At 34.2% G+C, this 18,809-nt stretch overlaps 1 protein-coding gene across 4 annotated transcripts in view; it reads left to right on the forward strand.

The window, feature by feature from the left end:
- Positions 1 to 18,809, forward strand: part of CNOT2 (CCR4-NOT transcription complex subunit 2) — a 112,037-nt gene that overhangs the window by 78,467 nt on the left and 14,761 nt on the right. For all 4 annotated transcript variants that reach the window (XM_060025229.1, XM_060025228.1, XM_060025230.1 and 1 more), the window contains 6 exons: positions 9,525 to 9,672; positions 10,423 to 10,605; positions 12,872 to 12,951; positions 15,606 to 15,731; positions 17,496 to 17,620; positions 18,638 to 18,758. In XM_060025229.1, coding sequence (XP_059881212.1) covers positions 9,525 to 9,672; positions 10,423 to 10,605; positions 12,872 to 12,951; positions 15,606 to 15,731; positions 17,496 to 17,620; positions 18,638 to 18,758 — 783 coding nt within the window. The remainder of the gene's footprint in view (positions 1 to 9,524; positions 9,673 to 10,422; positions 10,606 to 12,871; positions 12,952 to 15,605; positions 15,732 to 17,495; positions 17,621 to 18,637; positions 18,759 to 18,809) is intronic.

Genomic DNA, 18,809 nt, shown 5'->3' on the forward strand with positions numbered 1-18,809 from the left:
TTAAAGCCCACAATTTATCACAGCAGAAAGTAGATAGTGGAATAGAGAAAAGTTATATTTGAGAAGCCAAGGTTATTTAATGAAGGAGAATGGCAATTATTTTACAATATAATCAGCTATATGGACTTTGAAAATCTGATCTAATTTTTTTAACCTACAAATATGAAGTTATAATTGGGCTAAGTTATAGAATGGATTAGGTTTGGAATATAGTTATTTCATTGGTAAGGTAGACATTTATTGACTTAATTTGTATACATGATTGTGCTGATGGTTAAGGATATACAAAGATTAATAAATGAGCAAAGTTATTTTCATTAGGAAAAGTATTTTAAGGTACTTAGTAATTTAAAAAGAAGTTACATATGACAGATATTTCCTGTTGGAGTTTAGTATAATAAATGGCATTGATGAACCAGCATTTTCAATTCATGGCTCACTCTTTTAACTGACATTGTAGGTATTAACTTATTTTAAAAAATGAACCTTAGATCAACTGAAACTGAAATGTCTCAAGTCAGGGTACAATCATTCCTTTCTAGTGCACAGATCTAGAAGCTACAACTAGTAAAATAAAATAAAATAAAACAGAGCCTGAATTCCTAGTCACTGTCTGTTAGGATAGAACTGACAGGGCCAGATAAGTCTCTCAGCTGGTAAGTAGTTTGAACACACACCTTCTCAGAGAGAACACCAGCTACCATGTAGGACTTGAGGGTCAGGGCTTCGGTAGTATAAGTAAGTCAGAAAGATAAAACTTCAGGGGCTGACCTTATTTAATAAAGGATGGGGAGATAGAATAAGTAGGTGGGAATAGATTCATGATGTTATTCTTATGGCAGCTAACTTTAATTGTGCATTAGGCTTGATATTACAAAGTTCTTTTGCCCCCCAAGTGTATTGAGTACCACCATTAACTCTGTATTCAGATTGGCAAAGTTCAGTAGGAATTTGAGCCATTAAAATGGAGGTTTACTATCTGTTTTGTGTTCTTGATGATTAGAGAGATTAGAGGTGGAGAAGGAAGAGTGCCCTCTCCAAAACTGAGACTCACTGAGTTTAAAACAAGGGAAGGAATTCCTCTTGGAATGGATACAGAGCTGCTTAAAGCTTTCACCAGATTTGGGTGGAAGTGATTGTATAGTACACAAGGGTACCCAGAAAATGCTGGATTAGGAGCTTGTGTGATCATGGGTTCTAGTACAGTATAGTTGTATCCAAATATGTAACTTTTCATCAAGGGTTTATGTGACTACTGTGCATCAAGTGGTAACTGTAGAAGCTGGTGAATGGAATCTTGTATTCAAGTTGCATGATATTCTCTACTTGCTCTCTACTTTTGCGTAAGATTTTAAGTACACTGTCTAGGTTTAAAGACCCCTGGGCTCCCTGAAGCTGTGTACTAGATGAGAATGAACAGGGAGCCAGGAATTAATTTCCCTGGATAGTCAATGCATTGAAATTAAGTGGTAGTATCGTTGGTGTGACTTTTTCTTTCTTACCAACAGGATTTAGGGCCTTGGAGGATTTGAGAAAAAGGAGTACTTTTTTTTTTTTTGGCGGTACACAGGCCTCTCACTGTTGTGGCCTCTCCCGCCGCGGAGCACAGGCCCTGGACGCGCAGGCTCAGCGGCCATGGCCCACGGGCCCAGCCGCTCCGCGGCACGTGGGATCCTCCCAGACCGGGGCACGAACCCCTGTCCCCTGCATCAGCAGGCGGACTCTCAACCACTGCGCCACCAGGGAAGCCCAAAGGAGTACTTCTTATATGCCTATAATCTAGCCACATAGGTTAACTAGCTGTCTGAATGAATCCATTATATACATTTGTATCTGAATTCTCAGAGGACCCAGACCACTAGCTGGGAAAGGAAATAAACTTCTCTTTCTGGGATCCGGACTCCTGGCTTAAAAGCAGTGGCATAGCCTTATGCTTTCAACAACATCCCTTTGGCCTCCTGTTTTAAGAATACATATATGAAAGCTACTTGTTTTGTGGAGAACCAGAGCACAGGTGGAATGGTTCATAAATAATGCTGTTGACAGTATAGTTAGGCATGTGACACATTTTGGTAGCTTTCAGGAAATAGGATCATTTAACAGATACTTGAATTAATAATGAATGCCCTGGGAGTTCTTGCTCTCTAGAAGCATTTTATAGTTAGGGAGGTCAAGACATATTTATATGCAGAGTGTTAAATACCATAGGTTAAAAGGTATCATGTTGAATGATACGGACAGACTTGCGGATTGGAGAGAAAAGCACAGTAAGCTACAGTGGTACGGGAAAGGTTCAAAAAGGAAGTAGGAATTGAGTTTAACAGATATTTTTGAGTGCCTACCATATATATTGCATCATGCTAGAGACTGCATACGTATTGTAGAAAGAGCATTCTCTTTTATGCCATCTCTGTACAGTGTATATACGCCTTCGGTGTTGCTGTGTTTATTTATTGCACGTCTTCATTGCCTTTGTATCCTCAATACTCTGTACACGATAGGCACTCACTAAATGTTTGTTGAATGCATGATGAACAAGGTATGGTCCTTATATATAATCTAGTAGGATAAATACACAAGTTATTTTTCCTACAAAATAGAGGAAGAAGTACAGAGTTTTCTGGGTACTTGAAAGGTAGGAGTAATCACATACCTTAAATGATCAGGACAGGATTTACAGATGAGGTCATGTTTAACATTGTCCTTGAAGAGACTATGAGTAAGGTTGTTTTAGTAGTGGGAACAAAATCTACAGCGTGGGATAAATTTTTGAGTGGTTTGCTTTATCAAGACAAGGGAAATCTATTAGGCTGTTACATTGGTTTCAGCCAAGAAGTACAAATCTTCACAATTTTATGGAATCTATCTCAAGATATTTGCTACTTTTCAAGTTCAAGAACACAGCTATAACATACTCTTTTCCCCCAGAAAACACCTATTTATAGGTGAAAACCATTATTACTTCATTAGACTATCTCATTTTATCTTACCTTTAGGACCACCTGTTGATTTTCTTTCCATAAGCATGTTTCATCCCCCCACCCGACCCTCACTCCCCAAAAGCTAATAGTTATTCAGTATTTTCTATGTGTCGGGTGCTATGTTAAGTACTTGATATAAATATAAACCCATTTAATCTTCACAACAACCTGATTAAAGGTTAAGGGACTTGCCTAGGGAGTAAGTAGTAGAGCCAGGATTGCCTTACTTTGTAAGTTTTACTATGAGTAAATATGAGTTGAGAACAGCAGTTTCTTTGAAACCTGGATGCTACATATTACTTACTTACTTACTTACTGAATGTCATGACCCTAGAAAGCATTTTGCACACAGTAGAAACTGCATATGTTAAATCCACAGATTCCAAGAGTCTGCTGACTAAGGCATTATGATAGGATTTATTGTGTTATTTATCTAGTACCTACCATGAGTGAAGAATTATTCCAGGATTGAAGAGTATGGCAAATAACAATGTTCCTGCTTTCATGGAGCTTATATTTTAATGAAGGAAGACAGAGAATAAGCATGCAAATAAATTTATTTACTTAGTAAATAAATAATATGATTCTGATAATAAGTACTATAAAAAATTGTCAGGTTAATGGATGAGTGGATGGGATCAATAGTTTTCGAGCAGACAAAGAGGCTGTCTCTGAGGCAGTAGTATTTGAATGGAAACCAGTCTGTTGAGAAGTGGAAGCCCTTGGAAAGATCTGGGGAAGAGCTTTTCAGGTACAAACAGCAGCAAATGCAAATGGTCTTACTCATGAGAATGTAAGAATGAACTTCATGTGTTAAAGGATGAATGAGAGCGCCAGTATAATGAACAAAGAAAGTGAAAGGTTAATGGGTAGCAGGTGTCAGGTCATGGAGTCTTGTAAAGATTTGGTAAAGCATTTGGATTTATTCTAAGTTTAATGGGAAGGATTTTAAGATACAGTTTCATTTTTAAAAGATCACCTTGCTGTGTAGAAAATGGACTGAGTGGAGGAGGGACAAGTGACAAGAAAAAGAGAAAGACAATTAGTGCAGTAGTCCAGGCAGGAAAGTAGGGTGGCTTTGGACTAGTGCTAGAGGTGTTGAGAAATGGTTAGATTTGGGATATTTTGGACATAGAGCTAATATGAGTTGGGGATGTGGGATATGAAAGAAAGAGAGGGATCAAGGATGATCTCTAAGGTTAGAGACCTGCATTACTTTGTGAAAGGGTGCTGCTAATGTATCATGCAAACTTAGGTTGAGGAGGAGGAGTGCAAAGTATATGTAGGAGATTCACACAGCTGTTCCACAGATGGAGTGCCACCTGCTGTAAAGATCCAGCCAGATGTTTGGGACTCCCAGCTGGTTCTAACACAGCAGCAACTTCTCATAGTTGAGGATTTTGAAGCCAGGTTAGCTCCATCCATGCTTGTCTCATACATCCTTACTATCCAGAAGGTAAGCCCACTCTTCCTCCAGGCATATTACTTGTCCTCATTTTCATATATCTTGCAGTTTTCTCAGACCAAACTGGTGTGACATCTTTATTCCCCTGACTCCTCATCACCACCACCAAATGCCTGGCTAGGTCTCTTTCATTATTCAGTTCATGTACAGTATTGTCTAGGAAACATGTTCTGATCCCAGATTCATTCTGCTTTCATGTCTGAGCGTTGCCCCACATATACACCAAGTACAGTGTACATGTACTGCATGTAAACACCTTGATCATAGCAGTTTGTTTTTTGGGTTTGTTTTGTTTTCTTTTCTTTTTTAAATAGTCTTGTTTATCTCTGTAGAACAAGAGGAGGGAAAGTATTCTAGGTTGGGAGAAGGATATGAGTAAAGACACCGGGGCACATTTTGGGGAGGGGACTAGGGAAATTACAAAGAAGATTGTAAGTCGAGTATGTGGTATCTAAAAAGAGTTTGTATCGGGGTGAGTAAAGTATTAAAATTGATTAGAAGAGTATTATGTTAGTTATATCTCAATAAAGCTGGGAAAAATAAAGATTAGAAGAATCTTTTGGGTCTTGACAGAGCATTTTAAAGACTACACTGTGATTGGATTTAATTTTAGAACAGTGATTCTCAACCCTGACTGCCCTTCTAGAAACACCTAAAGAGTTTAAAAAATCCCACTGCCCTTGAATTTCCCAGACCCAGACTAAGTCACAGTTTCTGGGTGTGGGACCCAGATATTAAAGTTTCCCACGTGATGTGAAGGTTAGCAACTACTTCAAGAAGCGGAAAGTGTGATTGGTTGAAAAAAGGTATTGAAATTAGAGTCAAGAAATTGGATCATGGTTTTTTTTGTTTGTTTGTTTTTGTGTGTGTGTGGTTTTTTGCTTTGTATTTTTTGTTTTTTGGGTTTTTTTGCTGCATCAGCAGCATGCAGGATCTTAGTTCCCGGACCAGGGATCAATCCCATGCCCCCTGCAGTGGAAGCGCAGAGTCTTAACCACTGGACCACCAGGGAAGTCCCTGGATCATGGTTTTTATTCTTCATTTTTTGTGATCTTGGGCAAATCGCTTAATGCCTGATGTTAGTTCATCTATAATTAAGTTGAAATGATCTTCATCTGTAACTTGGTTGGATACTCTCTGGAGACTTTTCTGTCTCTAAAATACTTTGATTTTAATGAAGGAAATTGTATAATGAAATAGTGTTACAGGGAAGATTAACCAGCTAGGTTCAGGACAAGTTGGAGGTAAGAAGACAGGGGGACAGGTTGGAGGTAAGAAAATGGTTGCCCTTTATGTGTGGGCAAGACAGTGAGTTTAGGGAAGGTAGTTGCTTTGGGAATGGAATGGGGGATACTTTAAGCCCTCTTGCATCAGTTAAAAATTGTCTCCCTTCTCCTTAAAAATTTCAGGAGACTTCATTTAAGTATGAGTATTCAAGGATTTGGTTGCTGGTATTTTTTTTCTTATAGCTTGTATTATTATTAATATTGTTAATCTTTAGCAAAAGATTGAATAAAGCATGGCATATCATGCCATAACTATTTAAGGAATGTGCTGTTAATCAGTTTGTGCAATGGAAGTAATTCGTGGAAACATTTTTTAGGTCATTCTTTTGGATTTCTGAAAAATGATCAATAAAGAATTCAATTCATTCTTTGTTTAGCACCCTGCCAAATAGGAATCTACTTAGAATATGTTCATGTATTCCTTCTAATATGGTATTATCCTTTACTATCACTTTGTCAAATAGAAAGGAAACTTTGCTTCAAAACTGTAACCTTTTAAACTGCCTTATAACTGTTTTTTTGATCATTCTTTTATTCCTTGTCTGTAAAAAGGGGATAAATACCTTCTCTATAATATTTTATAAGGAGATGAAGTAGCATAGTGCTTCACATATTTCTTAGGTGCTTGATAAAATTTAATTCTACTGCCCTTCCAGTGCACAAGCTCAGGTATACATATTTATGTTTTTCTACTTGTAGTTATTTTGTGTCATTTTTTTTAAGCTAATTTTTTTATTCCCCCTCTTCCCCCTTTCAGCTTACATGTCTTCTTCTTGGTATAACATTTTAGATAATTTTCTATCATGTTTCTAATTATACTAGTAAAAATAAAATTTTCCCTCCCTTGACCGTACCCAGTTGTAATAGTTTGACTCAAGCAACTCAAATTTAATGACCATGTATTTTTGTTTCCTAGAAATAAATCTTTCTCTGTTCCTACTCAGTGGTATTAATTCTATATGTTTTAAAGGAATTCAGTTTTTAAATTAAATTTAAAATAACTCAATTATGAAGTATTCAAGGATTGATGATCCAGTTTGAAATTGATGCATTCCTCTCTTCTCTTTTGATTTTTTTTTTCCTACCCACCAGGTTCAATAAAATGCAACTCAGAGCTTTTGAACTTACTAGCTGTTTTTATGAAATCAAGTGTTTTTTAAAGGAAAAATAAAAGTAAATGCTAATCTTTGAGTTCTTTATTTCATATTGTCTTCCTCTACTCTCCTTACTATAAATTAAGTGTGCCAATCCTTAATTGACTAAATATATTACCTTACGCATTGTTTCCTTCTCCAAAATTTTTTTTGCTGATGTTCAGATGATCTCCAGTCTCCAAAATATTTCCGAAGTTATGTATTTTCATAATACAGCATAGAATAATAAGTATATGAAGGGTTGAAGTAAACAAATCTCATGAGTCTTTAGAAGGGCTTATTGAAGAGCCAAAGGGCGCAATTTTTGGAACATGTATGTTTATAATGTTGAAGGTGTAGAGAGTGAATGGGAAGGCAAAGTAAATGTGGAGGAAAAGAAAACTTGACAGGTATAGAGAAGAGGAGAAAGAAAATGGAGGGAAGAGATAAGAGATGTTGGTTTAGAAAAAGTTTGAAGTAAACATATTCAGAAAAAGAAAGCAAGAGAAAAAAAAATAGATAAAAGGTGTTACAAGTCAGTAGGTACTCACAAGGGTGCTCATTTAGTGTTTTATTGGGCTCCCATAGGGCTGCCATTAAGAACACTAGGAGTCTTGGTTCTTTGTGTCACCTTGGAGAAGTCAGTTAACTTATCTGAGGCTCAGGCATCTGTAAAATGTGAACATTGGATTAGGTTTCTTGGTTGTCAGTAACTGTGAGAAACATTCCTATGGGAAATTTGCAGCTATAGCTGACTTTAGAACAGCATATTTAGGGAAAAGGATGTAAGCTCCCTGAGGGTAGGAGCTTTTTCTATCTTATTCACTGTTGTATCCCCAGCAGCTAACACAGTGCTTGATGCATGATAGGCACACAATAAATGTTTGTTGAGTAAGTGATGTGAAAAGTGTCATGTTGGTGGTTCATTACGGGAGCATCTAGAGGGCCTAGAGGAAAACTAGTGTGCTTGAGAAAAGGAAAAGACTGGTGTCTTCTGAAGAAATCTTACATAGGCTGGTTTTTAATCTCTTGTTCTTCCTTATCTTGTCCCAAATTCAGAGAAGGTGGCTGTAGCTAGCGCTATACTCGTGGTCACAAAACTTGTAGTGACCAGACATACATATAATGACTAAACCAACATATGATCTAGATCAGTTCCCTTTGTGTGACTTAAAGAAATGCAGAACCAAGCTCAGGTCTTCATGGTATATGAGTACACATAGAATATAACAGCTATATTGAGTTGGATTTATTGGCTTTGTTCAGTTGAGAAGCAGTTAGGCTGCAAGCTGAGTACTGAAGCTGGCAGATTCCAGTGAAATCTTTGTGATTCACTGGTATCCCTAGGTTACAAAGCGTTACTGTTACGAACAGGTTACTGTTATGCAGAAAGATAAATTTGCAGAGATATTTGAAGGAAAATATTCAGAACATAATATATATATTCCAATTTTTGGAAGTCATGGTTTCAGAATATTCAGGTCTTTGAAATTCTTGGACCTAAAACTAGACCAAAAAGTAGGGAGGGAGTAACTTTAAATCCCTATCGCTAAAAGTCCTCTACTTATTCACTAACTCTCATTCTATCTTACCACTTTTATTTAACCTCCAGTTCAGAATGTTTGGTTGACTGATGTGCCATTCCACAACAGACTAGTAACAGAAGGCACCAAAATGTGTGAGTAAGGAAGATGGAGGCAAGGAGGCATATTGACATCCATAGGCAGGTGTGATGACAAAATAAGTGATAGCTGAACAAACTTGCTTTGAGGGATAAAAAACATCCAGAACATTAAATATCCACAATAATTATTCTGAATCTTTAACAAAATAATAATTTATATTTCATATTAACACAAGGCAGGAAACAATAAGTTTATCCCAGATGGTTAATTTTTCTTTTTAATGTTTTGTTTCTGAATGGTAAACTCCTCAGTAGGTTTTGAAAAATACACATATTGGAACACATCCATTCACACATCTGGCCCCAGAAATACTAGACAAATAAAGGTCATTCATTGTACTTTGAAATCTTTTAAAATGTTATATATTCTTGTCTCTTATAGCTATATCAGGTTGAGTTTTTAACAGTTGATGACATTTTATGTTGGGTTTGTAAAAAATTGTAATGTTGAGAAGTATGTATGTGTAAATAGTAATAAAGAGACTTTTTCTTAAATGCATTTGAAAAGGATCATATAAAAATTAAAGCTCCTTCAGCAAAGTGGGGATTAAATGTCTGCGTACCTCAGTTATGATTTAAAACATAAAAACACACAAGATTGCAAATTTCTTAAAGGCATATTTGTACAAAATGTTTTTATTCTGAAACATAAGTCATCTAATTTGTTATAGTCATTGGTAGACAGTTTATTGTAAAATAGAAATATGCAAAGAAGATAGAAATATGAAAGCAAAGAAGAAATATGAAAGATAGAATAATGGAAGCAATATGAAAATTCATAATATTAAATTTCAGACATACATTTTTGTTAAAATCAGAGTCCATTTGGAGTGAAATGAATATTTCCATTTAAAATTTTCATATTATATTAATGTTAGGTCAGTTTTTAATGTTTTAAATTACCAACTCCAGAAGATGGATAACAATTTCATTCCTGATGGCAATGAATTTCCTTCTTCTGAATTTTTTTAATAGGTGCACTAGGCCTTCCAATGAGGGGGATGAGCAACAATACCCCTCAGTTAAATCGCAGCTTATCACAAGGCACTCAGTTACCGAGCCACGTCACGCCAACAACAGGGGTACCAACAATGTCACTTCACACGCCTCCATCTCCAAGCAGGTATTTATTGATGGACCAGAATATTTCTCAAAATGTATCTTTGTAGATTAAGCAAGCTTTTTAGTTTTTTAATAAGGTAACTAATTATTTGATTTTCTGGTTCAGTGCCTTTCACTGAGGAAAAGAAAGTTGATACCCTATGCTCATTTTATTTCATTGCAAATTGATAAGTATAGTGTAAGATGCTTTTATCTTGCAGCTAGGGTATTGGTTATTAGCTGGGATGGGTATCAAGGATTAATCACCACCTGGGGGGCTTTTTTCAAAAGCATGCTCTCCTCCTCAAAGGAGGACGTGCAATTTCAGATCACTCCTCAGATAATTCTGTTTATTGCTCCCTCACCACATATCCATTGCTCTAGTGAGAATAAAATAAAACAGATTTACAAAAATGGTGCATATTAGTTTGAAGAAGCTAGAATGACATACATTTGGAATGAAATTATTCTGAATATATATGTGAAATAACATTTGTATTTTATGTCATAGTCACACCAATAGTTCTCTCATCTTCAATATCACCATATATTCTTCTGTGATTTGCCCTTTCTTGTTGGTTTGTTTACTTTGGCTTTTCAAAGAGCTTTTTTTCTTTTCAAATGACCAGGCAAAAGAGTTAAATGAATAAAAATTAGCTATGCAATTTGAAAGTATATTTGAGATTCTAGGATTAGGCCAATTGATTATTTACAGAGAATTTTAATGAGTGATTGTAGAGAGCTTATTTAGTATAATGGACTTCTTTTTCAGGGGTATTTTGCCTATGAATCCTAGGAATATGATGAACCACTCCCAGGTTGGTCAGGGCATTGGAATTCCTAGCAGGACAAATAGCATGAGCAGTTCAGGGTTAGGTAGCCCCAACAGAAGCTCGCCAAGCATAATATGTATGCCAAAGCAGCAGCCTTCTCGACAGCCTTTTACTGTGAACAGGTAAGATATTTATTGATACTGTGTATAATTGTTCTTTCTGGGTATTTTCAAATTTGCCTTTTCATATTCAACATTCTGTTCTTGAGTCTTGGCTTCTGTTTCATAAGTGTGTTTCATCATATATTTTGACCAAAGCTTCTCTTTCTGTTACATATCACAACTTTAACCTCCCAAACTAAAGACATGTTCTTTTGAAAATCAGTTTGCTTTTTTGTTACTGTTGTTAGAAAAGGATTGTTCTTAGGTTGCCAACTGGCAAATTTTTGTTGATATGTCCTTCCTCTATTAAATGAGGCTGGTCACCTGTGTGGTAAGAGCTTCATACCTATGAATAGGACTGGAGACATATTTGACTATTACTGCCTTGCTTCATTTATGCTTTGGTTAAGTTGCTTTTCAACTGAATTTCAGTTTTGTTCTTTGGAGACTTAATAACAGAGACTTTTTGAAGACTACATCTGTAGTATTTGAAAATAGTGTCATGTCCTGCGATTTAAAAAGATGAATTTGCGCTTTTCACTCCTTTTTGCACTGGTCATTGCATATACTGCTATGCAAATAATAGTTAACAATATGAAAAACAGTTACCCATTTTGTTAGGATTTTAAAGCTATTCAGGTAATTTATATGAGAGTTATGTCTACAATAGGGCTTTCTTTACTGTAAAAAAAAAAGCATTTTAGTTTGATTGTTCATTTTTTTTTAATGGGGAATATGGGGAGAAAGGATGTTGCTATCATCAGAGCCATTTAATTCACTTTCTTTTATCTAATACTCGTAAATTCTGAATTAAAATAGGTTATTAGCACATTTCCTTTTTAATCTTCATCCCATAACCTCCAATTCTTACTTTTATTTAGACTTATGATTACTTCTTTTATAATTTGACTGCTCTTTTAATTTTTACAGAAGTTATTTTTGTAAAGGGTTATCAAAATTCTCATCTCCTTGACGTTTCCTAATGATATAATACTTCTTGGGCTTTAACACATCTTTCTGCATTCTTGTAGTATCGTTCATTGAATGTATGTTTAAATTTTTTGCCTTTCCATATTTTTTCACATTCTAGTTTTTAAAAAATACTTTGCTTATAAATTGTCAATGAAGTATGGGTCTCTAAAGCCCTGCTTATTATTATTGATAAGTTGTATGTATTATGGAATGTTTTCATCTCTTACTACTTACTCAGTGTTTGAGGATACCTATATCATCAGCAGTTCTAACATGCTATTAAACAGAAGTTTCTGTTGACTTTTCTGCTCTTCTCTAGAGTGTTTCACCAACTGCATTATTTTATGAAAATATTGTTTGGCCATAGTTAGTTTTATAAATCTAGGCAAAAAATTAAAAACCCAGTCATCTTCAAATAGTTTAACCTTACTCATAACAGTAATACACTGTCTTTTATCAGATTATTTGATGTGAAAGTTGCATACTTTCATTTTAGAATTTGCATTAACGATTCTTGTTGACATGCTTAATTACTCTGGCCTTGCTTCAAATTCAGCCTTATTTTTTGTTTGTTTGTTTTCCCATGTTTAGGCTTGTGCAAAAAAGGGAAGCTGTGGTAACTATTTACCAAGTACCTTACTTTAGAATTAAGAGCACTATGGAGAGATTTTTATTTTTAAGTAGCTAAAAGATAAACTAGATGATGTGTTTTAGAACACTGAATTCAGTTAAAGAAAAGCACCATTTAATTCACGTCAGCTGAACATTTACTGAGTGCCTTTTGTAGCCTCCTGAATGCTAAGGGCAGGAGATGCAAAGAAGTATATGACATGAACCCTGTCCATGAGGAGTTTATGTTCTAGTTGGGAAAGACAGACTGTATGAAAGATCTTTTATGAAAAGTAATAATAGCACATTTTACCAGTAGTGGAAGAAAAACAAGTATTCAGGAACAGTAGTCTTAAAATAAATTGCCTATTTTTGAGGTTTATTACTTCTTCCATTATATCCAGTAAGTTGGCTCTCCAAGTATACAAAACTACACCCTTAATCTCTATTTTCCTCAAGGCCTATATAAATTCTTTGCTTTTTGTTTTTTAATTCATCTGTTTAAGATGTTTTGGTTCTCAGTTGTTCATGAAAGGACTTTAGGGAAGCTTTAAGTAACAATAAAGATTCAACTCAAAAAAAAATTAGTATTTGTTTTTAAACATGTTGTTTTATATGAGGAGATCAAAAGTAAACACTTTTGTTTTTCTTCATCTGAAAGTTAGTGTTCTTACTGTATATCTAAAATTATTTTCTATGTACCCAGTATGTCTGGATTTGGAATGAACAGGAATCAGGCATTTGGAATGAATAACTCCTTATCAAGTAACATTTTTAATGGAACAGGTAAGCTTATTCTGGAGCCAGTACCCTATAAAAATACGATAGATCTTGAAATATAAAGCAATTCAACATACTAGTCAAAATATTAAAGGAATTTTTGTGTTAAGATGATAGAACTTAATATAGGGAGAATTTGACAGGAAATAGGATTTAATTCAGTGAACAGTTGAAAGATAGTTAAATATATTTTTTTCACTTGGCATGTTAATAGCACAGTGTTATAACATCAGATTTATTTCCTTAACATCTGGAGAAAGTGTAAACATTTACTTAGTCTGTACTTGTGCCTCAGAATCTTTTTTGCTTCAAGAGCTTTTCCTATCTCAGTCCTGTCACTACAGTCTAAACTAGGTTGAGTGGTATGGCATTCTGGCTATAGAGACCCAGATTGAAGAAACCTTTAAAATTATATGGAGCGCTTACAATTTTTTCTTAATAGTTTTAATAATACTAATTTTGGCATTTAACTCTTACAAATTTTTAATCCAGTTTTATGTGAAAATTCAGAATTTAATTACATGGAAAACCAATTCTGATTTTGACAGTAAAGAATTCTTGCAGTCTGTTGGTTTATTTCTTTTATCAGCTGCTTCAGACAGAAGAGAACAGGAGGCTTTGTTGCTATTCTGCTTCAGGTTTCACCTTCTTCCACCCTTGCCTCCAAACCCTTTCCTGAGAAAGGAAATAAAGGATGTTTTATGGTCATAGGAGCAAAAATGAATATGATTGTTGAGAGAGAAATACGCGTGAAGGAAGTGGAAGGTGAAAGAATGATCAATGAAATGGGGCGTACGTGAAAGCACGAGAAGATTTAGTAATTGAAATGACATTTCTGGCTATCGGCTTTTAATTTTTCAGTGTTATTGTATGTATAGTAGCATAGATTGACCAAGTGAGACTTTAAAATGTCAAATTTTAGCATTTAAAGTTTTGCGTTCTAATGGAAAATACCCTATTTCATTGTTCCTCAAATGCAGATTTTTTTCATATTTTAATATCTCTGAAATTAGGCTGCATATCATAGTTTAATTAGCAAGGTTTTTTCCCCCTAAATGAACCATAAAGTAACAGTGTGTCTCACAGTGCCATCTTATATTCTGAATTATGGTTTATACACTTCTGTAAATTTTAGAATTATTTTTAAGTCATTTTTAACTAAGTATATTTTACACTAGGAAAATTGTTTCCAAGTCTTACCCTAAAAATAAAAATTTGTGAGTTAATACTATTTTTAGGTTAAAATTATTCTCAAATAACATATGGTAGTTTTAAACTCCATCTTAGAGGACCTGAAGAAGTGTATTAAAAGTTAATACTTATTGAAAGTTTTTAGTTAATTTGTAATCAAGTAATTCAAGAGATTGCTTTTTAAATTAAAGCACTATATAAATTGTTAATGTCTATTGTTGCCCTTTTATATAGTAATATCTTTTTAAAATTCAGAATTCATGAACTGCAATTTCTTTAAAAACAATGGGTATGAATGATTTTATCTTTTACCCTTCATAAATTTTAAATTGTCACCTGACTTGGAATGTAACTGTTTCCTATCAACAAAGTAATCTTGAGTTAATAGTTTCTTTCTGAGATTCTTCTAATTATGAAACTTAGAGAAAAATTAAAATTAACTGGAAAAGGGGGCAAAATAAATTGAAAATGGTTATAATAAACTAGATGAAACAGATTAAAGAAAAAGTATAGTGCAGGGTAAAGCTAAGCTAGAAAATAAGTTCTTCAAAAATTAAGAGTATAAGATTGTAAGAATAATAGAATAATAAATGTTGAGAAGAGATCAAGGTGACGATTAAAATAGGCAAAGTAGAAATGTTGGGTTAAATTTATTTTTTAAAAGGAAAGAAACTGATTTTTTTTAATTCAAAATGAACAAAAATAAATTTTATTCATTCCTTATATATTTATTGAGCGCCTACTGTGTAATAGGTAATATAAACTTCTGGGCTTTGTATCATATTCTCATACAATTCACTCACTAGACATGAGAACCCTACACTGACCTACGTTCTCCACCCTACTTTATACCCTCAGCTGCAAAACACACGTCCACGCACACACGTGCACATGCACACGCGCACAAACATTTCACACACTCACGTGCATACACCTTTGTGTATGGGACTAATAGGCCACAGGAAAAAAGAAGTCCTTAGGGCTTCTGCTTCCATTGCCTATGCCTCAAATATGATTCAGGCTATCTGCAGGAGGCAGTGTCATTATCACACCTATGTTATAAATGAAGCTCCAAGCATTCCAGATACAACCTCTGCTTTTGGATACAATGAAAGAGTAGTTTTATCGCAACAGTCTCCCCTCTTGCTAACTAACAACGTATAACTTGAGTACCATCTTTCACAGGGGAAATAGTGTATCACCTTACTCCTTATTCTCTGTTAAGTCTCTAGGATTTGGGATTTTTATTATGCTAGTAAGTACATATTGCTTTGCTGAATTGTTCATAAAATTCTTTCACATGAAGTCAATCCACAAATATTTATTGTACATTTACATATGCCAAGTACAGTGCTGTACATTGTTTAGGAAGAAGGCACTGTTATTTCAAACTTTATTATAGTTCGTCTTTAATAACCTCTTTAAAATGTTTGTAGAATCAGTAACTAGTGTTTTTTCTTATTATTTAGATGGAAGTGAAAATGTGACAGGATTGGACCTTTCAGATTTTCCAGCATTAGCAGACCGAAATAGAAGGGAAGGAAGTGGTAACCCAACTCCATTAATAAACCCCTTGGCTGGAAGAGCTCCTTATGGTAATTAATTAAGCTTTTAAATTATGGCCAGTGAAAACTTTCTGTTGCACGCACGTACACATATATATATGTACGTATATGCATGTGTGTGTACACACATGTATTTATGTGTTTTCTAATCAGAGTAGTGTAATTTTGTCAGAGTTGATAAATGCAAAGTGCTTTTTTCTCCCAGAATACCATGATAGCAAAGTTAAATGGGAAAACTTAATTTGTATAGAAATCCCAAAAGGAAGTCTTCATTGGTATTCAGAAGTTATTTTCTTCTGGCATTTCTGCCTTAATTCACCTTAATAATGATTCTATGGTCTGCCTCTTCTCAATTCATCACACATTTTTTAAAAGAATACATTCCCACATTCCTAGTGATTAATAATGACTAACCATACATTAACAATTTTTTCTAAGCCAGTTTCTCAACCTCCACACTACTGACATTTGAGTAGGTAGTTTCTTGTAAATGAGGGGCTGTCCTGTGCATTGTAGAATATTTAGCAACATCCCTGGCCTCTGCCTACTTGCTGCCAGTAGCACCACCCACCCACCCCCGCATTGTGACAACCACAGATCTCTCCAGATTTTGACAAATGTCTCATGGGGAAAAAAATTACCTCCTGTTGAGAACTGCCGTGGGTCATGTATAGTTTATGTAGGCTCTTGGTCACCATTAATACCCTTTTTCACTGTCTTTAATAAATAAGAGATTGGCTAATAGATGCTGAATGAACTAGACATGAAAATTATATAATAGGAATATAACCATATTCTTTTTATCCTTTGCACATACTTGTTTGCTTTTGGTAGAATCTGATACAGACCAGTAGCAGAAACAATGAACTTAGAGGGATCATTTCATCACTTTTCTAAGATAACTATTTTTCCCATTTTCAACCAAGAGGGATTTCTGTGGCTTTCAAAATATGAATACAAATAACAACATGTGAAGAAGGGAAAAATTTATTATTATACACATTAAGTTTCCTAATTAGCCTTCCCCCCCAGAAAAAAACAAAAATGATCTGCCCTGGAAGTTGAGTACCTAGCTACTTGATTCTCAGTTCAGACTCTAATGTTTTTAACCTTTCCTCATAGGTCCATTTTTTCATCCCTTTAATCATTCCCGTTGCTCTCCTTGGACCACCTCTAGTTTCTCCATATCGTTCTTGAATTGTGGAGCCCCAAACTGGATATTGTTCTCCAATAAGGGCCTGACTAATGCCAAGTATAGTGGGAGGATTACTTACCAGTTCTTGCATGTTTTACATCTATTACATGGAGTCCAAGAAAATCTGAAATAATATGGAGTTGTTTTATAATTGATTGCAATTTGCTCACCCTGTAAGTCACTTTCAAGTAGAATACTGACATGTTCTTTAAATTTTATTTTGTTCATTTGTATTTGACAATTAACTGGTATTTATAATAACTAGTCAAATATTTAAAGCAAGTTTTTAAACCAAAAATTTTCATAATTATTACCAATATCAAACTATGTTTTTTCAGCATCTGTATATGACATTAGATTAGAATTATAAGATTACCACTTATTTCCCTTGTATTATTTTGTATATTTAGCTATTAATCAGTATATAAGAATTTAGTTATTCATTGTTACCCAGAACACCAATTTTTTGAAGTTTGCTTTCATAGCGTAATTTAAAAATCCTTTTGGTATATTATTGTGAGAAAAGTTAACTTTTTATAATTTGTAGCAAAATATCATAAATATCAATTGCAATTCTCTGGATTATTTTCATTACATAGTTGGAATGGTAACAAAACCAGCAAATGAGCAATCCCAGGACTTCTCAATACACAACGAAGATTTTCCCGCGTTACCTGGTTCCAGTTATAAAGATCCAACATCAAGTAATGATGACAGTAAATCTGTAAGTAACTGAGAATTATGTATGTGAATTATATAGTTTTTTCCCTTCAGATTTCTGTTATATTAACAGTTTTGTACACTATATTAAGGACTTATTAAGTACTATTATGAAATTGTTTATCTTGAATATCTGTAATAACCTAACTTCTGAAGATGTGGAAAACCTTTACAACTTAGAAGATAGCCTATTTTTTTCCCTATTTCATATAGGTTTGCAAATTTCTGTTGAACTTCTCAGAGTTAATTTAGACTTTTATTGTAGTCCCTGTCAGCTGGATCCCATGAAGTTTGATATTATAGCCTTCTAAGGAGCTGTGTTTTTCTTGAGTAAGTTTTCTCCTTGAAGAATCTTTATACACATTTTTATTCCTGTGTTGATTCAGCCAACCCAGCTTCCTCTTTCTGACTTAACGAGTGTGTTTGTTTCTTCCACATTTCACTGAAAATAGCTTTTTGTGTGTGTGATGGGAGTGTATATTGTTAAAATAATTGATAAAAGAAGATTATTGGGTAAGAATTAAAATAAATATGAATTTTAAAAGTTCATAATTAAAATTTAAAAAATAAAAAGTTCATATTTTCTAACTTATCTTGGAGGTTTTTATGGTGATATTTTAGGTAATGTACTATATTTAGTTTGTCTTCTAAATATACTTCTAAAATATACTTCTAAAAATACTAATAAAGTATTGAGGAGTGTAACTCAAGAGTATCCCAAAATGAAAAGTTCTGAGATAGAGAGGCTTTTTTTGTCTGTGACTGAAGATCTGAGATAAATAAGAATATTTTCCATATATTTCTTGTCCTTTAAGTACTCAAATATGTACAATACAGGATTTATTTGTATACCATGGCACAGTTGTGGAAACAAAAAATTTCATGTAGAACTTGAAAAACAGGTAATAATTTACTACCAACTTAAATATAATAAAAAATGAATAGAAAAGTACTAGTATATGAACTTGAAATTTTTACACATAACAAATTTTAATGTCACATTTAATTTTTTTCATGTTAGAATTTGAATACATCTGGCAAGACAACTTCAAGTACAGATGGACCCAAATTCCCTGGAGATAAAAGTTCAACAACACAAAATAATAACCAGCAGAAAAAAGGGATCCAGGTGTTACCTGATGGTGGGACTCTATAAAATATATCAAAGATATTATAGAATTCACTTTTTTTAC

This window comes from Delphinus delphis, chromosome 11, assembly GCF_949987515.2.
Source record: "Delphinus delphis chromosome 11, mDelDel1.2, whole genome shotgun sequence".
Classification (NCBI taxonomy): Eukaryota; Metazoa; Chordata; class Mammalia; order Artiodactyla; family Delphinidae; genus Delphinus; species Delphinus delphis.